This window comes from Cyprinus carpio, chromosome B11, assembly GCF_018340385.1.
Source record: "Cyprinus carpio isolate SPL01 chromosome B11, ASM1834038v1, whole genome shotgun sequence".
NCBI classification, from domain to species: Eukaryota; Metazoa; Chordata; class Actinopteri; order Cypriniformes; family Cyprinidae; genus Cyprinus; species Cyprinus carpio.
Genome location: NC_056607.1, coordinates 9,064,474 through 9,088,204, shown reverse-complemented (window position 1 = coordinate 9,088,204; position 23,731 = coordinate 9,064,474). Strand labels below are relative to the sequence as shown.

At 37.1% G+C, this 23,731-nt stretch overlaps 1 protein-coding gene across 3 annotated transcripts; it reads right to left on the bottom strand.

Moving 5' to 3' along the window:
* Positions 1-143: 143 nt before the first annotated feature.
* LOC109079809 (kelch domain-containing protein 8A-like) lies at positions 144-23,343 on the bottom strand. Of its 3 annotated transcripts, none has more exons than XM_042733767.1 (6): positions 22,911-23,343; positions 12,589-13,001; positions 11,251-11,415; positions 9,906-10,124; positions 2,633-2,734; positions 144-2,545 (listed from the first exon to the last, which is right to left on the bottom strand). In XM_042733767.1, the coding sequence occupies exons 2-6, from the start codon at positions 12,962-12,964 to the stop codon at positions 2,343-2,345; spliced, it is 1,065 nt and encodes a 354-aa protein (XP_042589701.1). In that variant the 5' UTR covers positions 12,965-13,001; positions 22,911-23,343; the 3' UTR covers positions 144-2,342. The 3 variants fall into 3 exon arrangements, with proteins under 3 accessions (XP_042589701.1, XP_042589703.1, XP_042589702.1); XM_042733769.1 differs by lacking the exon at positions 22,911-23,343 and adding an exon at positions 19,791-19,991; XM_042733768.1 differs by lacking the exon at positions 22,911-23,343 and adding an exon at positions 19,796-19,991.
* Positions 23,344-23,731: the final 388 nt, after the last annotated feature.

The following is a 23,731-nucleotide window of genomic DNA, read 5'->3' as shown; positions in this document are numbered from 1 at the left end:
GAGCCACTATTTGACATAACGCTCACTGTTCCACAACTTTTTGCATTTTTACAATAACTTTGATGAAGCAATTTTGGACCCAACGGTTGTTCCCTCAGATAAGAGTGCATTTGAACCAAGAAACAAGGAAAAAAGAAGATCCGAGCAGGAGACAAGTTCATTTAATGGCAAAACCACAAATGTTCAAGCATTGTAGAAAACCACATATTACAGTGCTTCATTTTATTGCTATGTGCATCCAAGACACATTATTCTAACAAAATGAAAGCAAATTGCTAAGTGAAAACATCATAATAGAAAAAAAGTAAACATCATTTAATGATATTGGCCACAGCTATGATGACTTCCCTAAAGGCTTTTCAACTTTATTTCAATTCAAAATACCGCATCTCTGAACCTTGTACTGACAATGAGTGTGTTTACTTGCACTGTCTTACACTGATTATGCTTAATAACCCAGCAGCATGTAAGGTCATGTTAACACACAAATGGTTTTCTTTTATCAGTTGAAGGTCATAAATGGTTTAAGCCACAATCCTGGTGGTTTATTTAGTGTGTGCATACTGTATGCAAACCAATCATTTCTAAACTCATGTAAACGTTTCTTGCATTGTCGGGATTGTTATGCATGTAAACACACTCAGTATCCTATTAGTATAGTATTTAAAACCCCATGAAATCCTTGGAGTTTTTGGTCATGTTGGGGCAGGACTTTGGAAAGGCTCTTCTTTTTTTATTTTTTTTTAGGTTACAAAACTACCTATTTTTGATTTCAAGGGGTTTTTTAAAGACAAAGTACTTGATGCTACCGTAAATTGCTGAAGACTCTGTAAATATATAGAATAAGGATTGCATGTATTTGCTACAGCAGTGCAAGTTACCTTTGACAAGGATGAAACTGACCAGAATGATTGAAAAATAACCAACAATATTCATCATACAAACCACCAAAATCTGTTAACATAACACCTCCTAAACAACTAATGCAGTGAGGTATGCACAAATAATATCCTAAAGTTAACTCTTCAATTTATTAACAAGACATCTGCTGTATTTCTAAATGATCATGCTAAAAATAGCAGTAGATTAATTAGCAACCCTGTAAATACCCTAAAAATATCTCAAGACACTGTTATAGGGAGACTGCTAAATCTGTTTCTATTTCAAACACTGATTTATTGTGTCTCTGAATGTGTGTTTGTGCATATATGTTGTTGGCTTAGATCATTCAGAGGGTGTTTGGTGCTGTTGGCTTTAAAAGGCAGATTGTCGTTGCTGTGCAGTTTGTAATAATGGAATTAACGGTGAGCTTCGTGGAACTAAAATACATGTTGTTCCCTCTAATGTGCTTTAGTTATTCCTAGTCGCATAGTGCAGCTTATTTATTTGAACAGTCGAGCATTCAAGAACCTTGTTGTGCTGATAATTAGCTCAAAACAATCTCTACATAAGTACATAAACACCAAATCTAATTTGATTTCATGCATTGTCATATGAAATATGTCAGCATTGCCACAAGGGGCGCTATAGTAGGCATCAGTGTAAACGTCTTCTACAGTCATTTTTCTGTTTCAGCTAAACTACTGTCATAGCGGAGCAACAGTTTGAAGAGAATCATGTGATAGGGCTAGCAAAAATTACATTTTACATTTACATGTTTGTAGCTAGCTACCTGAATTCAATTTAAGACAAATGTTTGAAGGAAACTACACCCTCGCCTATTGCATTTGCAGTGCATTGCAAGATTCACATTTGCGTATTTGAGTAGAGTATATTTCAGGCTTTAAGGTGCGGCCACATTAGCAAAATTTTGCTGGCAAAATCTATTCCACATGATTGGGAATTTCACATGAGGGCAAATATAGTTCCCAGCACAGAGAAGTTAGTCCTGTCAATTCACTGAGCTAACCAATAGGAAGCTGCTTGGTTACGATAAACTTCTTCACACAGTTTTTGCTAGTATTCAAGTTAGTTATGAAAATTCGCTACATGAGCCCAGCAGTTTTCTGTAGGTTAGCTTGGCAAATTCGTGTGACTAATACAAACAAGCAAAATCTGTGTTCGAATTTTTTGCAAAAATCCCAACTATCAAGATAGGTCAATAGCGTAGCAGATTTCTATTGCTCAGCATGACGGATTTGCATAACCAACTTGAACATGAGTGAAAACTGAATCGAGAACTTTTTCGCCCTCATGTGAAACTCCCAATTGCGCAGACTGGATTTTGATGCAAAATTTCACCAAGCAACGGTAAACGTGACCACACATTTAGAGTGAAAATTTGTGTTTTACTTGATCATTGAAGGCAACTTTTTCTGATGTGTAAACCTATAATTCTATGGTTAAAGAATCTCCTCCTCTTTTACATATAGAATCTCATGGGCGGAGCTTGGGACTTGATTGACACCTCCTACTACCAGTAGTCGATCACGGATCACAATGCTGGAGGCAGAGCAACGTGGTGTCGACATGGGCGACAGCCTCTCCCATTTTCTTTTTTCGGGATGGAAGGCTTCGACGGTGTCCAGCACTGATGGCTGATGGCCTGTAGGAAGAGAGCAGATGTTTGGATGACACCAACCGTGACAGCAACTGTGCAGTAGATAAATATATTATGATGCAACTTCCATACCTAGGCCTCCCGCCACAATCATTCTGCCTCGCACTATGGCTGCGGCAAAGTCTGCTCGCTTGGTTTTCAAGGGTACAGTGTCCTCTGATTTCAACCAAGTTCCTACAAGTTAAAACAGACACAAATAACAATAATAAAATGCTAAATATTAAAGGTGAAGAGAGTAATTCTTGCACCACTAGCAGCAATTTACAAGATGTCATTTTAGCAATGGCTTACGTATAGTTTGTACATTAAAATAGGATGCAAGAGAGCATTTTAACTTAGAATAAATTACACACTATTCATCATTAACACGATGTGATTTAAAATCTGACACAATAAATCAGATTTATACAATGAGTGAAAGAAAATTAACTGGCTTATTTGTGATTTGAAACTGTTTCATTCGACAGCTTTTCCTAAAATGTCTAAAGAGGAAATGGAAATAAAGGGCTTTCCTGCAGATTAGAGCCTGCAAGCTTGTCGATTAAAGCTGACAGACTGTTTTCCATTTGCAGGATCTAATATATGTCTAATAACTAGCCAATGGCTTGCCGTAATAAATGCAAGGACCATTTCTTCAAAAAATTACTGAGCTAGAACACTTTAATTGCTTTGAAAAGGAAGTTGGAGCTGTGCAGCTTTCTGTATTTCACAGATGTAGAATGTTAATTTGGCACATTATTTACATTTCTCAGTCAACCTAATCAGCCAAAAAGCACAATCACAGCCAATAACACACAAACGGCATTAGAATAATGATGGTTGTTTGAGAGACGCCAACTCCTTCTGCCATGCTTGTTTACATACTGTTGAAAAACATGTGATGAGCTTTTGATTGCAAAGACATGAATGCAGATGCTCACAGCACTTATGTATATATAACTGATCAAAACCATTTCAAAATGCAAGAGCAACACAATTTGTTGTATTCATTGCAGACAATTTTCACAAAACAGGCAACCCTAAAATGCACTGTAACAAGTGATGTGAAAAAAAAAAATGTTGGTTGAGTGGAGAGAAATAACATTCTTTTTCAATTATTAATTAATTAATTATTAATATTTTCTGATAGTAGTACTCTCTCTCTCTCTTTCTCTCTCTCTCTCTCTCACACACACACACACACACACACACACACACACACACACACACACACACAGTACATACATACAGTATGTGTATAGCAATATATATATATATATATATATATATATATATATATATATATATATATATATATATATATTATATATATGTATATATATATAGTATTTATTGACATATCACTCGAAACTTACTGATATAAAAAATTATAATTGAACTTTATTTGGAGTACTACTTAGCATGAAATAAATGTATTTCAAATACATTTTATTACATTTATTTTTCACTAGGGCAGTCATCAAAGCTCAGCAAATATTGGTCACAGACACGTTGATTTACCTCAAATTTCACCAAGCTAATTACTCTCTAAAAAAACCCACAGATCATGTTTTCAGGGCATTTCAAGTCATTTCAAGTCTTGATGTAACAAAATGGTACAAAGTAGAGTGTTAGGAATGTACATACATTTAAAAAAAAATCTAAAAAAATGCGTTGGACAGTGTTTCTTTAGAAAAACTAGTGATTTATATATTTTTTAATGTTATATTTTGTAATATTGGTGTTGCTTTATTTTTGTACTGTGATTTTTTTCTTATCCAATATTTTGAGGAGGCACTGCCTCTCTGATATGTGTGTACATTACATTGCTCAAAAAAATTAAAGGAACACTTTGAAAACACATCAGATCTCAATGGGGAAAAATATAATGCAGGATATCTATACTGGACTGGGTAATTTGTTAGGAATGAAAAGATGCCACATTGTTTAATGGAAATGAAAATGATCAACCTACAGAGGGCTGAATTCAAAGACACTCAAAATTAAAGTGAAAAAATGATGCAGCAGGCTAGTCCATTAAGCTGAAAATTCATTGCAGCAACTCAAAATGGTACTCAGTAGTTTGTAAGGCCCCCACGTGACAGTATCCATGCATGACAAAAACAAGACAATCTACTTTGTCCTGGGGCAGATCTTGACCAGGGCTATTCCCTCCCAGATCTGAGCTCCTGGACAGTCTGAAGTGCAACCTGGCAATTTCAGATGGACCAAAACATAATGTCTCAGAGGTGTTCTATTGGATTTAGGTCAGGCGAGCGTGGGGGACATTCAGTGGTATCAATTCCTTCATCCTTCTGGAACTGACTGCATACTCTTGCCACATGAGGCCAGGCATTGTCGTGCACCAGGAGGAACAAGGACCCAATGCACCAGCGCAGGGTCTGACAACGGGTCCAAGGATTCCATCCCGATACCTAATGGCAGTAAGTGTGCCATTGTCTAGCCTGTAGAGGTCTCTGTGTTCCTCCATGGATATGCCTACCCAGACCATCACTGATCCTCCACCAAACCGGTCATGCTGAACAATGTTACAGGCAGCATAACATTCTCCACCGCTTTTCCAGACCCTTTTACATCTGTCACACATGCTCAGGGTGAACCTGCTCTCATCTGTGAAAAGCACAGAGCGCCAGAGGCGGACCTGCCAAATCTGGTGTTCAATGGCAAATGCCAATCAAGCTACACGGTGCCAGGCAGTGAGTACAGAGCCCACTAGAGGACGTCAGGCCCTCAGGAAACCCTCATGAAGTCTGTTTCTGATTGTTTTCTCAGAGGCATTCACACCAGTGGCCTGCTGGAGGTCATTTTGTAAGGCTCTGGGAGTGCTCATCCTGTTCCTCCTTGCACACAATGGAGCAGATACAGGTCCTGCTGATGGGTTAAGGACCTTCTACTGCCCTGTCCAGCTCTCCTAGAGTAACTGCCCGTCTCCTGGAATCTCCTACATGCTCTTGAGACTGTGCTTGGAGACACGGCAAACCTTCTGGCAATGGCACATATTGATGTACCACCCTGGAGGTGTTGGACTGCTTGTGCAACCTTTGTAGGGTCGAGGTATCGCCTTATGCTACCAGTAGTGACACTGACCCTAGCCAAATGCAAAACTAGTGAAAAACAATCAGAAAAGATTAGTAGGGAAAAAAATGTCAGTGGCCTCCACCTGTAAAACCATTCCTGTTTTGGGGGTTTTCTAATGGTTGCCCATCTATTGCACCTGTTGTTCATTTTATTAACACCAAAGCACCCTAAACTAATTAACAAACCACACCAATACCCAACAAACCAAATCAACATCACACAATACTAATATAAAAAATTCTACACTCAAATTCAAAAGTGTTCCTTTAATTTTTTTGAGCAGTGTATATTTATTTATTTGAAAAAAGATCATCCTAATTAAAACTGATCCAGTAATGACTTTCTACACAATAGTTCTAACATCATTAATTTAGCATCATGCTGTCACTGCTGTATAAAAAAAAAAAAAAAAAAAAAAAAACAAAAACAAAAAAAAAGTTACGTAAAAAGGATGACAAACTGTTGTTGTTTGCTTTACATGTCAGTTCTGATTTAATAGTATATATTCATCATTGAAAAGGAGAAACCGAAACAAAGATATACGAGATAAATGCAGATATACGAAATGTAAACAAAGCAGCGCTTGCTGTATTTACGAAACGAGTATTTAAAATAGCTGCATTTTTCTTTCTTTTTGTTTTGTTTTCCTCCTCCTACAGGAATGGCCAACCCAGCTGTGCAACTCCTTTGCCTGGAGCAACAGGACTGTTCACTGGAGGACCATACAAGGGACTTTTTAGATCTGGCGAGCCTTACACACTTCCCGGACCACTTGCTTAGGGTGGTGATGTAGAATACGCAGATCGAGCGGTCCAGGAAGTGTAAGGCATGCCTGCCAGCAAACGGTCCCAAGGAGAATTTCGCCACTTTTGCAGAGTGGGTGCTGAAGAGAAATGGACTGTATTTCTCCATCTGCCTCGCTGAGTAGGACATCTTCACCCCCACTCACGAACCAGAGACCAGCCAGCCAGCCAGCCAGCCGTCATCCCACTGCACAGAGTTACTGCCTGAGCCCACTGCAGGCAGAGAGCCTGAGCCCATTGCGACTGAGCTGAGCATCGACACGGAGCCTGAGCCTCGATCATCATCTGACTAAGTGCATTAACCAACAAGATCATCCGTTCTCAAGGGACTTTTGGTGGAGATCGAGGGCTTGGAGGGAAGGTGGGTCAGTTGTGCTTCGGGACTTCCTGTCACCAGCTACCTTGAGGTTGGAGGATCCCCTATCTCTGCCTTCGAGACCCGGACTCCACCTCGGTCCTCCGACCCATCGGCTCCACCTTGGCTCCTGGCTCCTTTCGTCTCCACCATGGCCCATCATCCCAGCAGCTTCACCTGGCTCCCTCGTCCCTCCGGCTCTGCCTTGGTCAGTCGTCGACCATCCCAGGCTCCCTTTTTTTTTTCTCTGGCATTGCCTCCATCCTCAGTCGCTTCACCCCCACTCTCATGCTCTCTCTCCTCCGGCTCTGCCTCCATCCTCAGTCGCTCCGGCTCCACAATGGTCTTCCTGAGCCCCACCTCCGCCTCGGTCGCCTGAGCCTTCAGCTCCGCCATGGCCTACCGGATCCTCAGTATCGCCCTGGCTCTCCATCTGCTCGACTCCATCCTGGTCTCCTCTTCCATCAGCTCAGTCTCCGTCAGTCGGCCCCCTGGTGGGGTCAGCCTTAACTCCAACATGGCTCCTCCTGCCGTCGACTCCACTGTGGGCTGCTATCCTGACTGGGCTCTGGATTCCCATCTGGCTCCTCCTGCTCCGGGCTCCTCCCTGGCTCCTCCCTCCATCCACTCCGCCTCTTCCTTCTGTTTAGTAGTTTGTCAGTTATTGTTTTGTGTTACATGTGTTTCTGCTACCAGAGTTACTTCCTTGTATTCGTGTGGATTATAATTAAAGTCATTTTGTGGATTATCTACAACTCCATCGCCTTTTTTGAGAGATCATAACAACTTTATGGTATTTAAAGACCTTACGCAATATTCATCCAGGAAGCTGCTTTAATGGTAGCGGCCTATGTAGTCAGTGGACAAGGATGCTCACTGAGTTTGTTTTTCTCAGTTGATTTTAGTTAAATCATTTATTGATGTTTTGCTGCTAATTTGGCAATTTGGATCAGGATCAAAGTGTCCGACTTGAATGAGCAATGAAGGGTCTGTCAGCTTTGGACAGGATATTGATTTCAGCCCTTGGCGTGCAACGCTCACACTGTTGTTGGCCGAAAATCAGACGTTTTCTCTGTTGAACAATGATGCCCTTTCACTTTTTCTGATGCCAAGCATGCTTTTTATTCAGATGCAAACTCATATTCCCTTCAAACAGGTGGTGGGGTCCGTCCTGGTGCCTGTTCAGTTGGCATTAAGTTATAAAAACATGCTGTTCTGGGTCTACCGCTGCTCAGTTAGCAAGTATACAGTGTCAAGTTGGATGTTTAATAAAGAGCACATCCATCTTGCCTAGAACTGGGATTTTCTTGGGATATAACCCTCTCCACGGCAGCCAGCGTTAAGACAAAAGAGCAGATGGGCTCAACTATCTATCAGGATGAGCTCTGGATAAGGGATGACAATGTGTTTCTGAATAGCATCATTTAACGCCCCTTCCTATCCCATGATCTTATCGCCTAGTTATATTAGACTGGGAGACTTGTACGCGAGGGCTTTATTGCCAGTGGCGGATCTGGGCAGAAGGAAATTAGATAGCAAGGCTTAATCCCTCATGGTGCTCTGTGAACGGCGGCTCACGCACCTGTTGACTGACACATGTGCCAGTAATGGTATAATTAAAAAAGAAAGAAATGATTCACACGGCAGCGTGCAAAGTTCAGTTGTTCAAGATGACCTCCTCGCTGCCCACTTACGATAGGAACTTTTTTATCGCCCTTGGGGCCAAAAAAGTCATATTTTCCCATCTGCTAAATCTGATTAGAAAAGATCAAATTTGAGCGGAAATGATGCAGAGGAAGAAAAAGCGTGAGAAGCTGGAGAGAAATCAATAACTCATTTCAGCAGGTCTTACGTTTTGTCACACCTTGTATCTTTCCACCCCCTTTTTTTGGGTTAATCCGAGAAAAAAAATCTAATAAAAAGGGAACAGTTATCAAGATTACTAATATATTTGTGCATTGAAACATTTTTGCTGATACGCATTCAACAGCTAAAACAATTTTTCTTAGCGATTTCACAGATTAAACCTAATGTCTGTTTCATGCCACATGCACAAGCAGAGCTTATTTAATTTGGTGCTTATATTCACCGGTTACCGTATTCACAGACTTTCAACACTAAGCCTATTCTTGCAATGCACTGTGTGCTGAAAACCCTGTGGGAAAAAAACATATTAAACCAGCCTAAGATGGTTTAATGGTCTCAGTTAGTCTCCGGGCCTGCTTAAGATGGTCTAGGATATTGATTTTATATGTGCGATTGGCAACCTTTCAGTCTTTTTTCAACATTGCAACATGGATAAAATACACTATTCACGTATTCATTATTTTTTTTTAACACTCACCAAGGCTGCAGTTACTTTATCAATAATAATGATTAAAAAAACAGTAATAGTCTGAAATATTTTTTATTTCAATATATTTTAAATAAATGTTTTACTGTAATGCAAAGCTGAATTTTCAGCACCATTAATCCAGTCTTCCTGTTGTGCTGCATAATATTTTTATGAAAGCTTTTTGATGAATAAAAAACATCAAAAGAAATAAAAATATTAATTTCTTGAAATAAAATCTTAATAATCCCAAATCTGATTGAATACAGACAATTTAAAGTGATAGTTCCCCAAAAAACTACTTGATGATGATACTCCACGATTGCCACGCACTCCCTGGTGAATGTGTGTATGACAGTTAGCGAAAGCTAGAGATTATGGTTAATGAAGTTTTAAACATGGTTTTTTTTTTTTTTTTTTTTTTTATACAAACGCATTGCTTCACTTTGGAAGGTCTTTATAAACCCCCTGGAGCTATGTGGACCACTTTTTTGATGGATGGATGCACTTTTTGGGCCTCCAAAATCTCAACCCCCATTCACTTTTTTAATAAAACTTTGATTGTATTTGTCTGAAAGAATAAAGTCATACACCTAAGATAGACTGAAGGCGTATAAATCATGGGATAATTTTCATTTGTGGGTGAACTAACCATTAAAGCATTTTATAGCTTCAATTTGAAGTTTGGGTGCTGTTCTATCTAAATTAATGTTCATTTGGATGTAAATATGAGAGACATACTTGTACTCATACTGTTGGCATGTCTAGATAATTTACCTTGGTTGGTGTCAAAGATGTTAACATTCTTGGTAAACTTTGACCTTTGGTGTATTCCTCCTTGTCTGAGCCCTCCCAACCAGCAGAGACGCCCGGCGCTGTCCCATAAGACCCCAGAATAAGATCTCTTACAAGGCAGGCTGGGTAGAGAGGACCAGGTACGGCTTTCCATGTCAAAGACCTCAAACGCCTTCACCAAACGCTTACACTGACGTCCTCCTGAAGGAACACAGATATTGATGGTGAATGGTCATTTTTGCATGGTGAATAACACCAAGTATCTGGCATATTTTGAATTAAACACAAATTTTATAAGCCACTTATGTCTTTGTTTATCGTTTGGAGTATTTATTTCAGGTTTGTTTGCATGTTTTATAAAGTTACAATTAAAACTAAAGCCCATGTCTTTGTTTATCAGTTGGAGTATTTATTTCAGGTTTTTTGCATGTTTTATAAAATTACAACTAAAACTAAAGCCCATTTTAAGACCAAGTGAAGGAAAAATCGAAGGTAACAAATTATATCAATATGTTCTCTAAATATAAATGCCTAAACAACAAGTTGTATTAGAAAAAGTTTTGCCAAATATACATAAAAAAACACTTTACAAAAACTGCTAGAATACTGAAATATCTTTTACTGTACCCTCTTGATCACACTACAAAAAAAAAAAATGATGCTTTTCCTTAGTATTTTTGTGTTATTTTCCATTGCAAATGCCTAAAGACTTTTAAATAAAGACACATTTGCTTGATAAGCAAAATGATGCAAGATAAGAAGTCTTGTTTTCAGAGAAACTTATTAAAACAAGAACAAATATCTGCCAGTGGGCACAGAAAAATTCAAAGCAAAACAAGTTTTCCTACTCGAGTGATGGGTATTTGTTCTTGGGTAAGTATAATCCACTTAGCTTTGTTCAGCTTCTCAGAAAATGACCTAATATCTTCATTTTCTCAAGTAAATATATCTTGAGGATGTAGACATTTGGAAAACAAGACAAAACTAACAGTATATGCAAAATTTAATGCTATGACTTTAGGAATTTACAACTTTCTGCTCCATTTTGAGACCTTTTTAAGGCCTTAATTTGTAAAAGACTTTCTAAGACCTGCAGAAGCCCTCTTATTAATTAGTTTTTTTCAGATTTAGCAAACTTCAGGAGACATTTTCAGCAGTGTTGTCCCCAAAACTACAGCAAGGTCAGGAACACACAAACACACACACACACACACACACACACACACACACACACACACACACACACACACACACACACACACACGTAAAGTATTTAATGCACAAGGGTAGATTGCAGATACACAAGGACTCTCTCTGCTCAGCAAACCTGCCACGTAGATCTTGGAGCCCAGTAGGCAGACGCTAGTATCGTAGCGCGGGGTGGGCATGGCCGGAAGGAGTGCCCACACATCCTTGCGAAGGTCATACTGCTGGAGAACACTTCTAGGCAGGAGGTCTGCTCCCATTCCCCCAACAGTAAGAGCTCTGCCGTCTGAACAGAGGTGAAGCGAGTCAAATCAAGGTCTTTGTTTACAACAAAGAACTGTTGAACAACTCTTTCATCTTACAATGTCAAGTACAATGTCAAGTAAACAATGAATAAATGCTTTAAATGTCATGTGCTGACAGAACTGTCGCTAAAAAGAGGAGACTATTTAAAGTGACTGACATGTTTTTTTGTTGTTGTTTAAAGTCAACATGAAATAAAACCATTTATTTCATTCTTTAATACACATTCTTTTTTATTTTGCATAATTCATCAGTACATATGATTCCAAATGAAAGAAAGTATATTTTAAACATTGAAAAAGCTGTAGGATTTTCTTTGAAAAATCTTTCACTCAAACATTGCTAGAAAACTTCACAAATAATTAGGAAAGATACAAGTAACACTGAATTATACAAAAATCTTTGTTTTCTAATATAATTTAAATTGTACTTTTTTCAAAAACAGTTCAAAAGGTTTAAAAAATAGTTCAGTCATAAATAAAACAAAGATTATTGTTTAATTCAATGTTAACTGTTTCTTTTCTAAATTTTTAAGTTTACTAGCAATTTCTGAGTGAAAATTATTTAAGAAAATCTTACTTTTTTTAGTGTATAAAATATACATTTATGCATATCAACAGTTCACTGTGTGTGTTTGTGTGTGTACACATACACACATAGATTTAAGTTGCAATGTTTTTGAAAAACGTTTAATTTAAATTACAAAAGTTATTTGTAATTGTAATAATATTTCACAATATTACTGTTTTTTTTTTTGTTTGTTTGTTTTTACTGTATTTTACATCAAATAATTGCAGCCACCATAAGCATTTATTCTTCTTCAATAAGAAAAAGCTTAATTATTCCAAACTTTCGACTGGTAGTATTTATACAAAATTCAATATGTATTCTTTTAATATTTATATTTATCTTCACAACATTTCATCAGAATTTTAATTGTTTTCGGTTGTTTCTCTTCAAATTGTAATATAGAGACACTTTTCGCTATCCATTAATATATTATTAATATATCATATCGATAAAATTCATTTAAGATATGAATTAAACAATTCATTTTACATGAATAAAATTAAAGTCCTTGCATTTTTTTAATTAATAACTGACTATATTTGTAGTGAACACCACTCCATGTTGATTATAAAATAAGTTTTTCTACCTTTAACAGTGACAGAAAGCCCCATGGATGCCTCTCTGAGCGAGCACCTCTTCCTCCATTTGCCTTCTTCTGTGTTATACACCTCCACGGCCTTCAGGGGGCGCTGGTCCTTCCCCATTCCCCCGACCACTAGCAGCTGCTTACCTAAGACAGCCACTGCCGCTCCGGCTCTCGGCGTGGGCATCGGAGAGAGACTGAGCCAGCGGTCCACCTCAGGGGAGTAGAGCTCGAGAGCACTGGTGGGTCGACCCGAAGCATCGCAACCCCCCACCATATACAACTGCCCCCCGACATCAGCCAATGAGTGATAGACGCGGGCGCTGGAAAGACATGCCAGGCTCTGCCAGTGAAACTCATGAGCCGAGGGCACCGTCATCACCCCGACCGGTCGCTGTGCTTCCTCACGTCAGCTCCTGTAAAACAAACTCTACATTCAGCCCACATCTAGAACAGTTTTGAAGTTTAGTAGTCACTACTGTATCTGCTGTATGCGATTCATGCAGCAATTATGACAATGTGTACAGTGATTACAACATTCGCAATGTCTATATATTCTCTGTCGCCTACTATTCCCACAGCTGACTGGGATATGATGCTTGACTCATCTCATAACATCTCTGAATATATATGAGGCATCACTGGAGTGTCTTGCATTTCCAGCCTGCATGTTTCTTCTTGGTATTTTGATTGTTTATTCTTGGCTGTCTGCCCTAGAATCTGCTATTAGGGCAAACAGTCTTGATAACTGATTAATCTGTCCATTATTTATTTAACAATCAGTAGAACTTTAGTATAGGTTCCAATTCTCACTACTGACAGCTGCTTATTATCATGCCTATTTTTAACATATGGGCTGTTTATTAATACTTATAAAGCACATATTCTGCATGACCATATTCTACATCCCTAATCCTACTCAGTACCTAAACTTAACAGCTACCTTACTAACTATTAATAAGCAGCAAATTAGGAGTTTATTGAGGCAAATTTCGTGGTTAATGGATCATTAATGGCAAAACTGGACCTTAAAACGTATTCTAACCCAACAATCAGATAATAGCCAAATTATTTCCTTTGTACATTATGCAAGTTCAGTGCTATATTTATAATATAATTAATATATATATATATATATATATATATATATATATATATATATATATATACAATGCACTTTATAAAGTAAATACATCTTTATTTCATGATGACTTTCTTAGTATAGTTGAGAGTGAAATAGATATAGTTTCTGCTAAAAACAAACATGCAATGTAATTAAAGCTTGTTTTTGTTTTCCCTTTAGCACATACTTATATACAAAGCACTATTTATTACAGTGCTACAATTATTGTGTAATCATATTAAGCCAAATAATACAGGGACTAATTACAGACGGCTAATGCATATCAAAGACTTCAACCAAGAAAGAAAAGCTCACAGTTGTTACAAAATGTATCCCAGCAAACAAAGAACAGCACATTTTGTGTTATTTATGGCTGTGAAGTCCATGGCTTAAGATATGCAAACACTTTTTTTATGTTCTATTTTCATCCAAGTGGAGGCAGAGATATGGAAGACGGCCCAGAATAGCATCATCACTTGATTCAATTGACGCAACCAATTTCACACAACTGTTCTTCTCTCCTCAGCTGTGTACACAATGAGCTTGAAGTGGGCTGTTGTACCACGGCTTAGCATCCAGTATCCAGGCAACTGTGGTCTTCACCGCACTATATCTCCCTCAGTCCCTGTCTTTCCAGTACGACAGGTCACCTTCATTTACAACCCTCGCTTGAGCACAAGACTTAAACATAACGGGAAAAAAATTAGAAGTATTGCAGCTAATCATTAAAGCAGATGTCAACAAACCACACATTAGCTTCAAAGTGAAATCCAATTATTATTGAACAACCTGTTTGTTTTTAAATGTGCACAACAAAGATGCTTCATTATGTGAAAGGAAACTATTATTTATGTCTTAATTTGACCCTCGCTTGACATCTGTCCACAGTAGGGAAACTTTGAGTAACTGATGTAAATAAGATTATTTTTAATTGTTTTGTGTACTTTTAATTATTTGTTTTTTAAATAAAGAAATATTTTTATTTAGCAAGGCTGTAATAATTTCATCAAGTGACAAGAAAGCACAAAAAAGTAAACAAGCTGTTCTTTGAAAGAATCTGGGATAAAATGCATCACAACCAAAATAAAAAATACAAAATTAAAAATTAAATAATACATAACTAAAATGATAAAGAAAATACATTTATTTATAAATACTAAATAAAAATATTTTACAATTGTAATATTTCAAATAGTAATAAAATATTACAATATAGAGTTTTTATTGTATTTTCGATCAAATGTATTTTTGAAATTTTTCATAATTTTTTAAACTACAGTACACTACTTTGAAAAGAGTTGAGCTACTGCCACACTACTGACAACTGTAGTAAAGTTATATAGTGTTGCTATACTGTAATTAGCCTACAATGCTAGTCATCAGAAAGTGTGACAAATCTGCCAGGACGCGTCTCAATTTACAGGACCTTCATTCAGAAATGTTTCCATTTCAGTGCCATTTGTAGCTGTTCAGGTGGATGCCGAGTCTCTGATGGGCTTCTCTGAAAAGTTGATCACCGAGTAGAAGTGTTTGGCCACTCTGTTCTCATTGTAGATAGTATCAGATAGTATCGATTAAACTGGCTTATTACAGGTGGAGAGCTCTGGTCCTCTAGTGATTGTGTTAACTACACAGAGACCCCTGAGAATGGTGAACACTTCATCAAGTCCAATCACAGTTTAAAATGAGCTGATCTCTCAGTGTCTCTTTCTCTTGCGCTGACACACAGGTTCAAAATATCACTAACTCTGTCAGACTTTCTCATTTTCTTTCCACATATTGCCATCTTGAGGGTGCTCACAGGACCAAAAATCCCGTTCCTCAAGTATATTAAACATCAAACATAGACAAAGGGGAGCAATCGATTTTAAAAGATTGAGAAACATCATGTTATAAGAAAAATCCCTCAAACTTTACAAACCCTGTCACCAAAGCTGCATTTATTTTAATCAAAAATACAGTAAAAGCAGTAATATTTTGAAATAATTTAAAATAACTGTTTTCTATTTGAATACATTTTAAAATGGAATTTATTTCTCTAATTTTCAGCATCATTACTCCATTCTTCAGTGTCACATGATCCTTCAGAAATCATTCCAATATGCTGCTTTGCTGCAGTATTTCCTAGATTTTATTTTTTATTTAGTTCGTAATAATGAAAAACATATATTTATTTAATTATTCATATATTTGTTTATATATTTATGATTAAAAACATTTGCCTAATATTTTTCATACTAGAGTTCAAAAGACCAGTATTTGTTTGAAATAAATGTATCATCATACATATTTTTATCACTTTTGACTAATTTAATGCATCTTTGCTGAGTAACCATATTAAAAATTCTGATCACAAACTTTTATTTTTTGTTTTATCATATTTATATATTAACATTTGTATCTTTTTATATGAAATATATATTTTAAAATATATAAAACTGTGAAAAAATATTAAAAACATGAAAATGTTTTATTAAGCACCCTTCCAAAAGCTCAAGGTTGCTTCACAACTGAGAATAAAATGCTTTTAAGAAAAAGATGAAGTTGATAGGCAAATGAAACTCATAACATGAAAAGTAGGGAAAAAAAAACACATTAATAGGTAAAGATCTTTTTAACTTTTAAGATTTTTATCTAGTCTAACCAGCAAGCCTTGCTTGGTCAACCAGCCTTTTTTATGCTTTTTAAAAGACAATCCCCTAAAATTCCTTGATCCTACGATAAAATCCCTCTCGAATGTGAAAAAATGGATCTGTTTCCAATTAGCCGTTTGATGTTCAGTCACCGACAAAAACATAACTTTTTGAAGCGCGTTTGTAGTGTAGATTATCAGTTCAGATTTAAATAAATGTTTCACGTAACAATTACAAAGAGCCATGAAGCCGAGCCGGGCGAGCTGTAACTTGGGGAGATATTCTCAGATGTAAATTGACTGTCAAAGGCGAGCTGAGATGAGAAGGTTTTTTCCTCAGAGTCCAACCCTCTGCCTTTCTTTCCCTGCCTTTGTATTCCAATCGCAGTCTTTCACCTGGGGTTTCGACTATCTCCACCATCGTTTACAGGCCAAGCTGTCGTACGTCTCATCCAAGAGAAGACAGAAACTTAAAAGAAAGCTCAAGGAAAGACATATTTCTCAAGTCTCGTTTTTCCTTCCCCCCCTCGAATTGGTATGCAGAAATGGGTTGCCATAGAAACAATGAGACGATCTCAAGATGCGGGAACCGGGGCTTCTGCGCTGAAGCCTTCTTCGCTTTTAATGATGTATTAACAAACAAACAAAAATCACAGCGATCTTACCCCTTTGACCCGAGCTGACGTTCTCTTGTTAACGAAGCGGGATTGCTCACTCTTGGCATGCTTGCAAATCGCATTAATTGCAATCTGTAATGATTTGCTCCGCCATGTCTTCTTCTTTTGGTTAATTAACTGCTCGAACAGCTTGAGATCAACAGTAGGCCTACGAGCACCCACCGAAGTCATTTACAATCAGTGTGCATCCTTTTCAAACTTTTAATTAGTTAGTCTCCCATCCCCAATACATAACTTAGGCTTAATTCTGCACCTCATTGTATCCTAACCTGCGCTATTAGCTGCGAGTATCATCCAATAGACTTTACGCAAATTATCCATTTAAGGTCTTCTTGTCATTCCCTCCTCTGGTGAATCCATAAGGCCCCAGCAGGTAAGCGTTTATCAACTTCTATTTAATTAGCCTCTCTGAATTCAAACAGCGCCAACTCTAAAGTCCACAAAAGTGCAGTTCTTAATCAGAACAAAATGATCCTGGGAGGGTCTATCTGCCGAGCGTTGTTATAGTTCTACGGGGGACTCTCTGTTCCATCTTCTTTTCAATTTACATTTGCTTTCAGTGTCAAATAAGACAAAATGTTATGACAATACTGTGTGATGATAGAAACGTGTCAGCGGTTAGAAAATTTGCTGCACTCTTAAAAATATAGGAAGCTTTTACAGCAATGCCATTGAAAATCCATTTTAGGTTCCCCAAAGAACCTTCAAGTGAACAGTTCTTAATAGAACCATTTCTTTTGTATTGCAAAAAGAACATTTATAATAGTCTGAGGGATTTTTCCATTATAAAGAACCTTTGTGCAATGAAAAGATTTCATGGATGTTAAAGGTTCTGCATGGAACCATTGATGGCAATAAATAATCGTTCTTTTTACGAGTGCATACTGCAGTATTTAGAATCACTATGTAAGCTATCTATAAGTGAAAAATGACAAAAAAAGGTTTCATATGTGGTCAGAATTTACACCCAACAGGAAACACTAAAACAATGTTGGCTAACTTCTTGTAAATGCTGGTTAATCATAGGAGTAAATGCCATTTTTAGAATGAAATTGGAACATTTTTAGAATGAAATTGGAATTTCTTTTCACCTCTGTGATATGCGAGCTTGAGTTCACTAAATATTCCATATTCTATATTTAATATTTCAGTAACTTCATTTAGGAATGTTTATTAACATAATTTACTGGAAACTGGAAAAAAAAATGGTATCATTCCAATTTAATATACTTCTGTATATACAAAAACAGAAAATCGGCAGAAATTTGTCAATCAGCAGAGATTTTGGACTATCATCTCTGTCGCTGTTACAGGCTCACATGAACTTGCTGCGGTATGTGGTCACGAAAACTGATCACTTGCACATGTTTTTAAGCATTGTGGTTTAAAAAAGAGTGATTTTAAGCCATTAAAATGCAATCAGCAGTGAAAGCGTTATTTTTGCCGATTTATAGGACTTGAGCGGTTAAATGCACACACTTGTATGTGTCAAAATGCCCATCTTTCCAAGTATCATTGTAAACACACTCACTTAGGTTTTAAGTGAAAACAAACAGCTGAGACAGAAAACGCATGTGGAACAGTATATTGGATCCAGGCAGCTCTTAAAGTGACAGCAGTCTAATATTCCTAATATTCGCAGCAGTCTAATACTTGCAGACAGCAGTCTAATATTTGCATCTGTCATTCATGTTAATCAAACAACAAAAGAGAGAAAATTGTTCACTGCTCTTGACTAAATCACTTTTGTAACTTTAATAAGAAGAAAGGCTACACAGTGAAGAATACAGTGTTTTTATACATTTGATTACTTTATACTATAGCATTTCTTAGTTATTTGTTCTACTGTATTTTTTTTTTTTTACATTTACATTTAGTCATTTAGCAGACACTTTTATACAAAGCGACCTACAAATGAGGACAATGGAAGCAATACATTTTTTTGTCCTGTTGCTTGTAATCTTAATCGCTGACTGTTTACTTGTCTTCAGTGAGCTTAATTTTATTTTATTTTTGTAGTTTTCTGTGATATTGACACTGGTGACAAGAATTATGACATTTCTATGGTATCAAAAATTGTAATATCATAAAGACCTTATTTAAACCAAAAATAACTATACTGTTACCGTGAAGTAAAATTACACATATTGTGATATAAGATTTTGGTCATATCGCCTACCCCTAATATTAGCTTTAAGTCTAAAACACAACATAATACAATGCATAATTCAAAATATGTAATTCAAAACACCTGTTCAAAATGGAAATTTCCTTCATATTAAACCAGTACATTAGGCTCTATAGAGTATGTCAAAAATGAACATTACTTCACAGAATGACGTCACTATCATAAAGATATACAGTATAATAGAAAGTTTTCAGAAATATTTAAATATATCATTCATTAAATGCACATCTTTATATAGAAATAAGGCTCTTACAAATAGTACTTTTTAAAGCATTTCATAATTTGAATCTTTTCACTTTTCACCACAAAGTTCCAAATAAAAAGAAAAAAAATAACCATTAGAGAGGAAGCACTTCTCATTTGTAAAGTATCTCACTGCAATACCCCAAAATAGGCATTATTTAATATATAAAGCTTTTTCGTAAAATTTCCAGCAAGAAGCAAAAACAAACAAAATCTATATTGTGATATATAACATCATCCTGATATAAAACAGCCCATCCTTCAATCTAATTTTGCTCCCACCTCCCACGCCTAGTTTCAAAGGATCATGATATAACAGAGCTAAATGGGAGAATACTATACCTGACCTCTTCTTTATTCATTTGCTGCTTCCTTAATCCTTTGTGCTCATTGTCTGGCCAATGTCAACTGTAGCAGAGCAGATCATTTCCATAGCAACCCTGAATTCAGTGCACGAGCGCATGATACAGAACCTAATGCAATTCTGTCATCGCCGTTCCCTGGAGGATTACATAAAACACGTTTGTCTTACCGTGACGATTTTTATATTCGAAACTCCCTGCAACACACTTTCCCAAAAAAGCCGGCTAACTTAGGCGGTGTAATAAAACCCAGAGAAATCTAGGTCAGGCATGGACAAAACCATAGCTGCTCCATTGATTCAACAAATTAAACTATGACTCCTGTAAAAGGCCTTTGATCAAACCGAGTGGATTAGATTCAATTACGAAGGCCTTCAGCATTCCATTTGAATATAAATGCAGTGGGATAATAATGTGGATGAGACTGGTCCGAATGAGGATTCGGCAGGAAGATTACAAATGGGAGCTGGGGATGTATTTCTCTAAAGCGAGAGCCAAAAGGTCTCATAGCTAATTGCTATGGAAATACCTTCCTACAATATGAATGAGTCCAAGGCCGCGGATCCTTAATCAGCAGACCGGCTATTCCCCGTGGTGTTTAAAGACACCAGTACGGCGAGAAATCACTGACGCTCGACTCTGAAAACTTGGCAGGCTGTCACTGCTGCAGACAGTTAATATTTGGAGCGGGCAGACATTATGCAGTCGTGGTTTAAAGCAGGCTGAAACAGTCTTCAGAAATTGGCTAGTCTGAGCTTTGGGGGAAAAGCTTGCAGAGCAAATATTCCCCTTTTTGAAAATGCCCTGCGAGAGAGCTGTGAGTCAAAGTGCTCTAACCTTTAATACACATTATCCGCTGCATTCAAATGAGAAGGCTGACTGACTGCTCGCAAAAGGCTGTGACCTTTCAGGTAGACAAATGCGATCCATACTTAAAAGTCTTGTCGTCGTGAATGAAGGTGTGACATCTTTACCAAAGGGTGAGAGATCTCAAGCAAAAGTAGCTTACTAGTACTGCTCTATTTTCCATTTGACCTACTAACGTCCAATTCAGTTACTGTAGCCTGCCTGACATTCACAGGTATGCTGTCAAAAGTTACCTTAAGGTCAAAATGAACCCTATTTACGTTCTGAATGCATGTTCTTGGTCTTATTGCGCTCAATTATTATTTTAAAGCTGCAGCCCGAAAATGGATTCATGATGTCCTCACTTATTATATTAATGTTGTAAATTTTGAGCACAAATGTTACGGACTGCCACTTTAAATAAAAAATAGTTAAGTATGCAAAAAGGGCTTCAAATGTGGTAACAACGTTGACTAACATTGCGTAAATCTTAGGAATAAACCTTTACAGAACATTCTTTTAGATTTTCTGTACTGAGTGAAAATTACACTTTGAGTCACCAGTAATGTTATGGTAACTTAAAAAACAAATAAAATAAAAATCTGTCTTCTCTCAACTGAAATATATGGCTTGGAAAAATATTTTAGAACATAAATTTATAAATTCCAACTTAAATTTAAAATTTAAAGGTGCAGTAGGAGATCCCAGAGATCTTGGAAAATGCTAACTTTAGCCTGAAAGCACTGAAAGCGAACGTCCCACCCTCCCTCAAATCGCCATTCAAAGCCACGCCCCCTGATGACGTACCCTGTCTGCGTGGACCGGGAGTGCAGAGGTATGCTAATACATACATTGACAGGCAGGTAGGAAAGCCAATTAAAACACTCGGACCAAGCGTTTTGATTGGACGAACATTTCTTGGTCCTGAAAAATGTTTCTGAAGACATATTTAATCATTTCTGAAGACAATCACCTGACATGTAATAACTTGCACTGCTTCCTAGACATATTTAATCATTTTCTCTAAATGTAATAACTTGCACTGCTTCTGAAATGACTTTCATTTTTGAATCAAACTAAATTGGAAAGCCCTCTCACTTTTCAGCCCCTCTCCACCCCCACCATATTCTGACATAAAACAATCACTTTTCACAATCTGGTCAATTCCAGATAAAAAAGAAAACAATATTTTTGTTACTGCAGTTTGATATCAGTAAAAACTATAGTTATAAAGTTTTAAGGCTTTGGTACTGTGTTGTGCAAAACATCAATGTCACATCATAGCTCTCTGTTTGCAGTGCATGATAATCAACTTAAAAAAAGTTTAAAAGGATGTTATGTCTGTGACACTATTGACCCCCAATGGAATCAAAATATGTTTCTTTAGTAGATACAACAACATTAGCGCAACAAATTGTGAGAGTTTGGGATGGAACCATCTGTTTTTAAACTCATCCAAATATGCATACTTCCCTACTACAGCAGTACAATAATGACCTACTACTCCAGTGGACATTTACTATGCCATGAAGCCACGGGAGGGGTGACACAACTGATGCTGGTAGGTCACATGTCAATGACAACATGACTAATGTACAGTAGACTGCATTCAGACTAGAACATAAATTGTGTCCCAAATGATGCACTATACACTATGTAACTAGGCACTATGTACTGTATGTAGGAATGAGCTTTATAATGTTATTTTGTCATTCCTTATTGCAGTCTAAACGCACTATTTACGCTATTTATACTACAAAACAGAATAGAATAGTGCATGAGTATACTTTTTTAATAAAGAAAATAAGAACAGCCACAATGCTTACAAAATAAATACAGGAAAGAAGACCAATTGCGATTTAGTATGCAAATACAATGATGGTCCCATCACAGCAGCTAACATTCAAACTAATTAAAAGTGAACGAGAGATTAACTAACTTTAATCTTACGTTTCTTACAAAAGCCTAAGCCTCAACAAATCTCAGACATTATCCACACAGTAAAGTTTGAATGGAGTCTGTAAACAGTAGCCTAGGCTATAAGCTGCATTAATTGCCGAAAACAGACACAATGGATAACAAAGTACAGTAGTTTGATTTGTCATACTGTAGCCTACAGTAAATATACAGTATCACTGCGATATAGAGTGTAGGCTAGCTCGCTGTCAAGTGTAAACAGTGAAAACACTGATCACCTCACTATACTGTACATGCATCACATCAAAGCATAGAGGTTTGGAAATTAATCACTTACTTTTCGGGTCTGGGCTTCGGTTTCTTCCGATTCTCCTCGGCTGCTTCCCTTATGGATAGAGCTCGATGCGGAGCAATAATAATCCACGCGTGGAATAGACCCTCCCTCCCTCTTCCTCTGTGTCTGTCAGCCGCCGCGCATCAGCAGCAGCAGCAGCAGCAGCTCAGGCTCCGCCGAAGCCCTCTCAGCGTCTCAGCATCTCTGCTGCTCTCTCCCTCTCTCGTTCCCTCATATGGGTCACACATGAAATATTCATCGCAGCCATTCATATTCGTCATTCTGACATTAATTTCAGAAATGCTCAAGGGGGCTCCAGTGCGTCTGATAACCTACATACTGTAAGTCCATCTCATTGTAACATCTACGCAAATGACGCTCCCTGTGAGGAAATGAAAAGTTGCAGGAGTCGTTTCTCTTGGGGTTTGTGTTGTTGCTGATCTTCATCACCTCAACAGAAAATTTCGCATTTAAGAACTGGATCACTTTAGATTTAAGAAGTTTGAACCAAATTGGCCACGCCCCATAGGAAGTTGAGATGGAATTATTATTTATTAACTAAAGAAATTCAACAGGGACGTTTCTTGAAAAAACATACATAATTAATTTGGGCTGATTATGCAATTATGTCCTAGAATACTATATATATATATATATATATATATATATATATATATATATATATATATATATATATATATATATATATACACACACACACACACACACACACACACACACACACACACACACACACACACACTTCTTAAGTAATATATATATATATATATATATATATATATATATATATATATATATATATA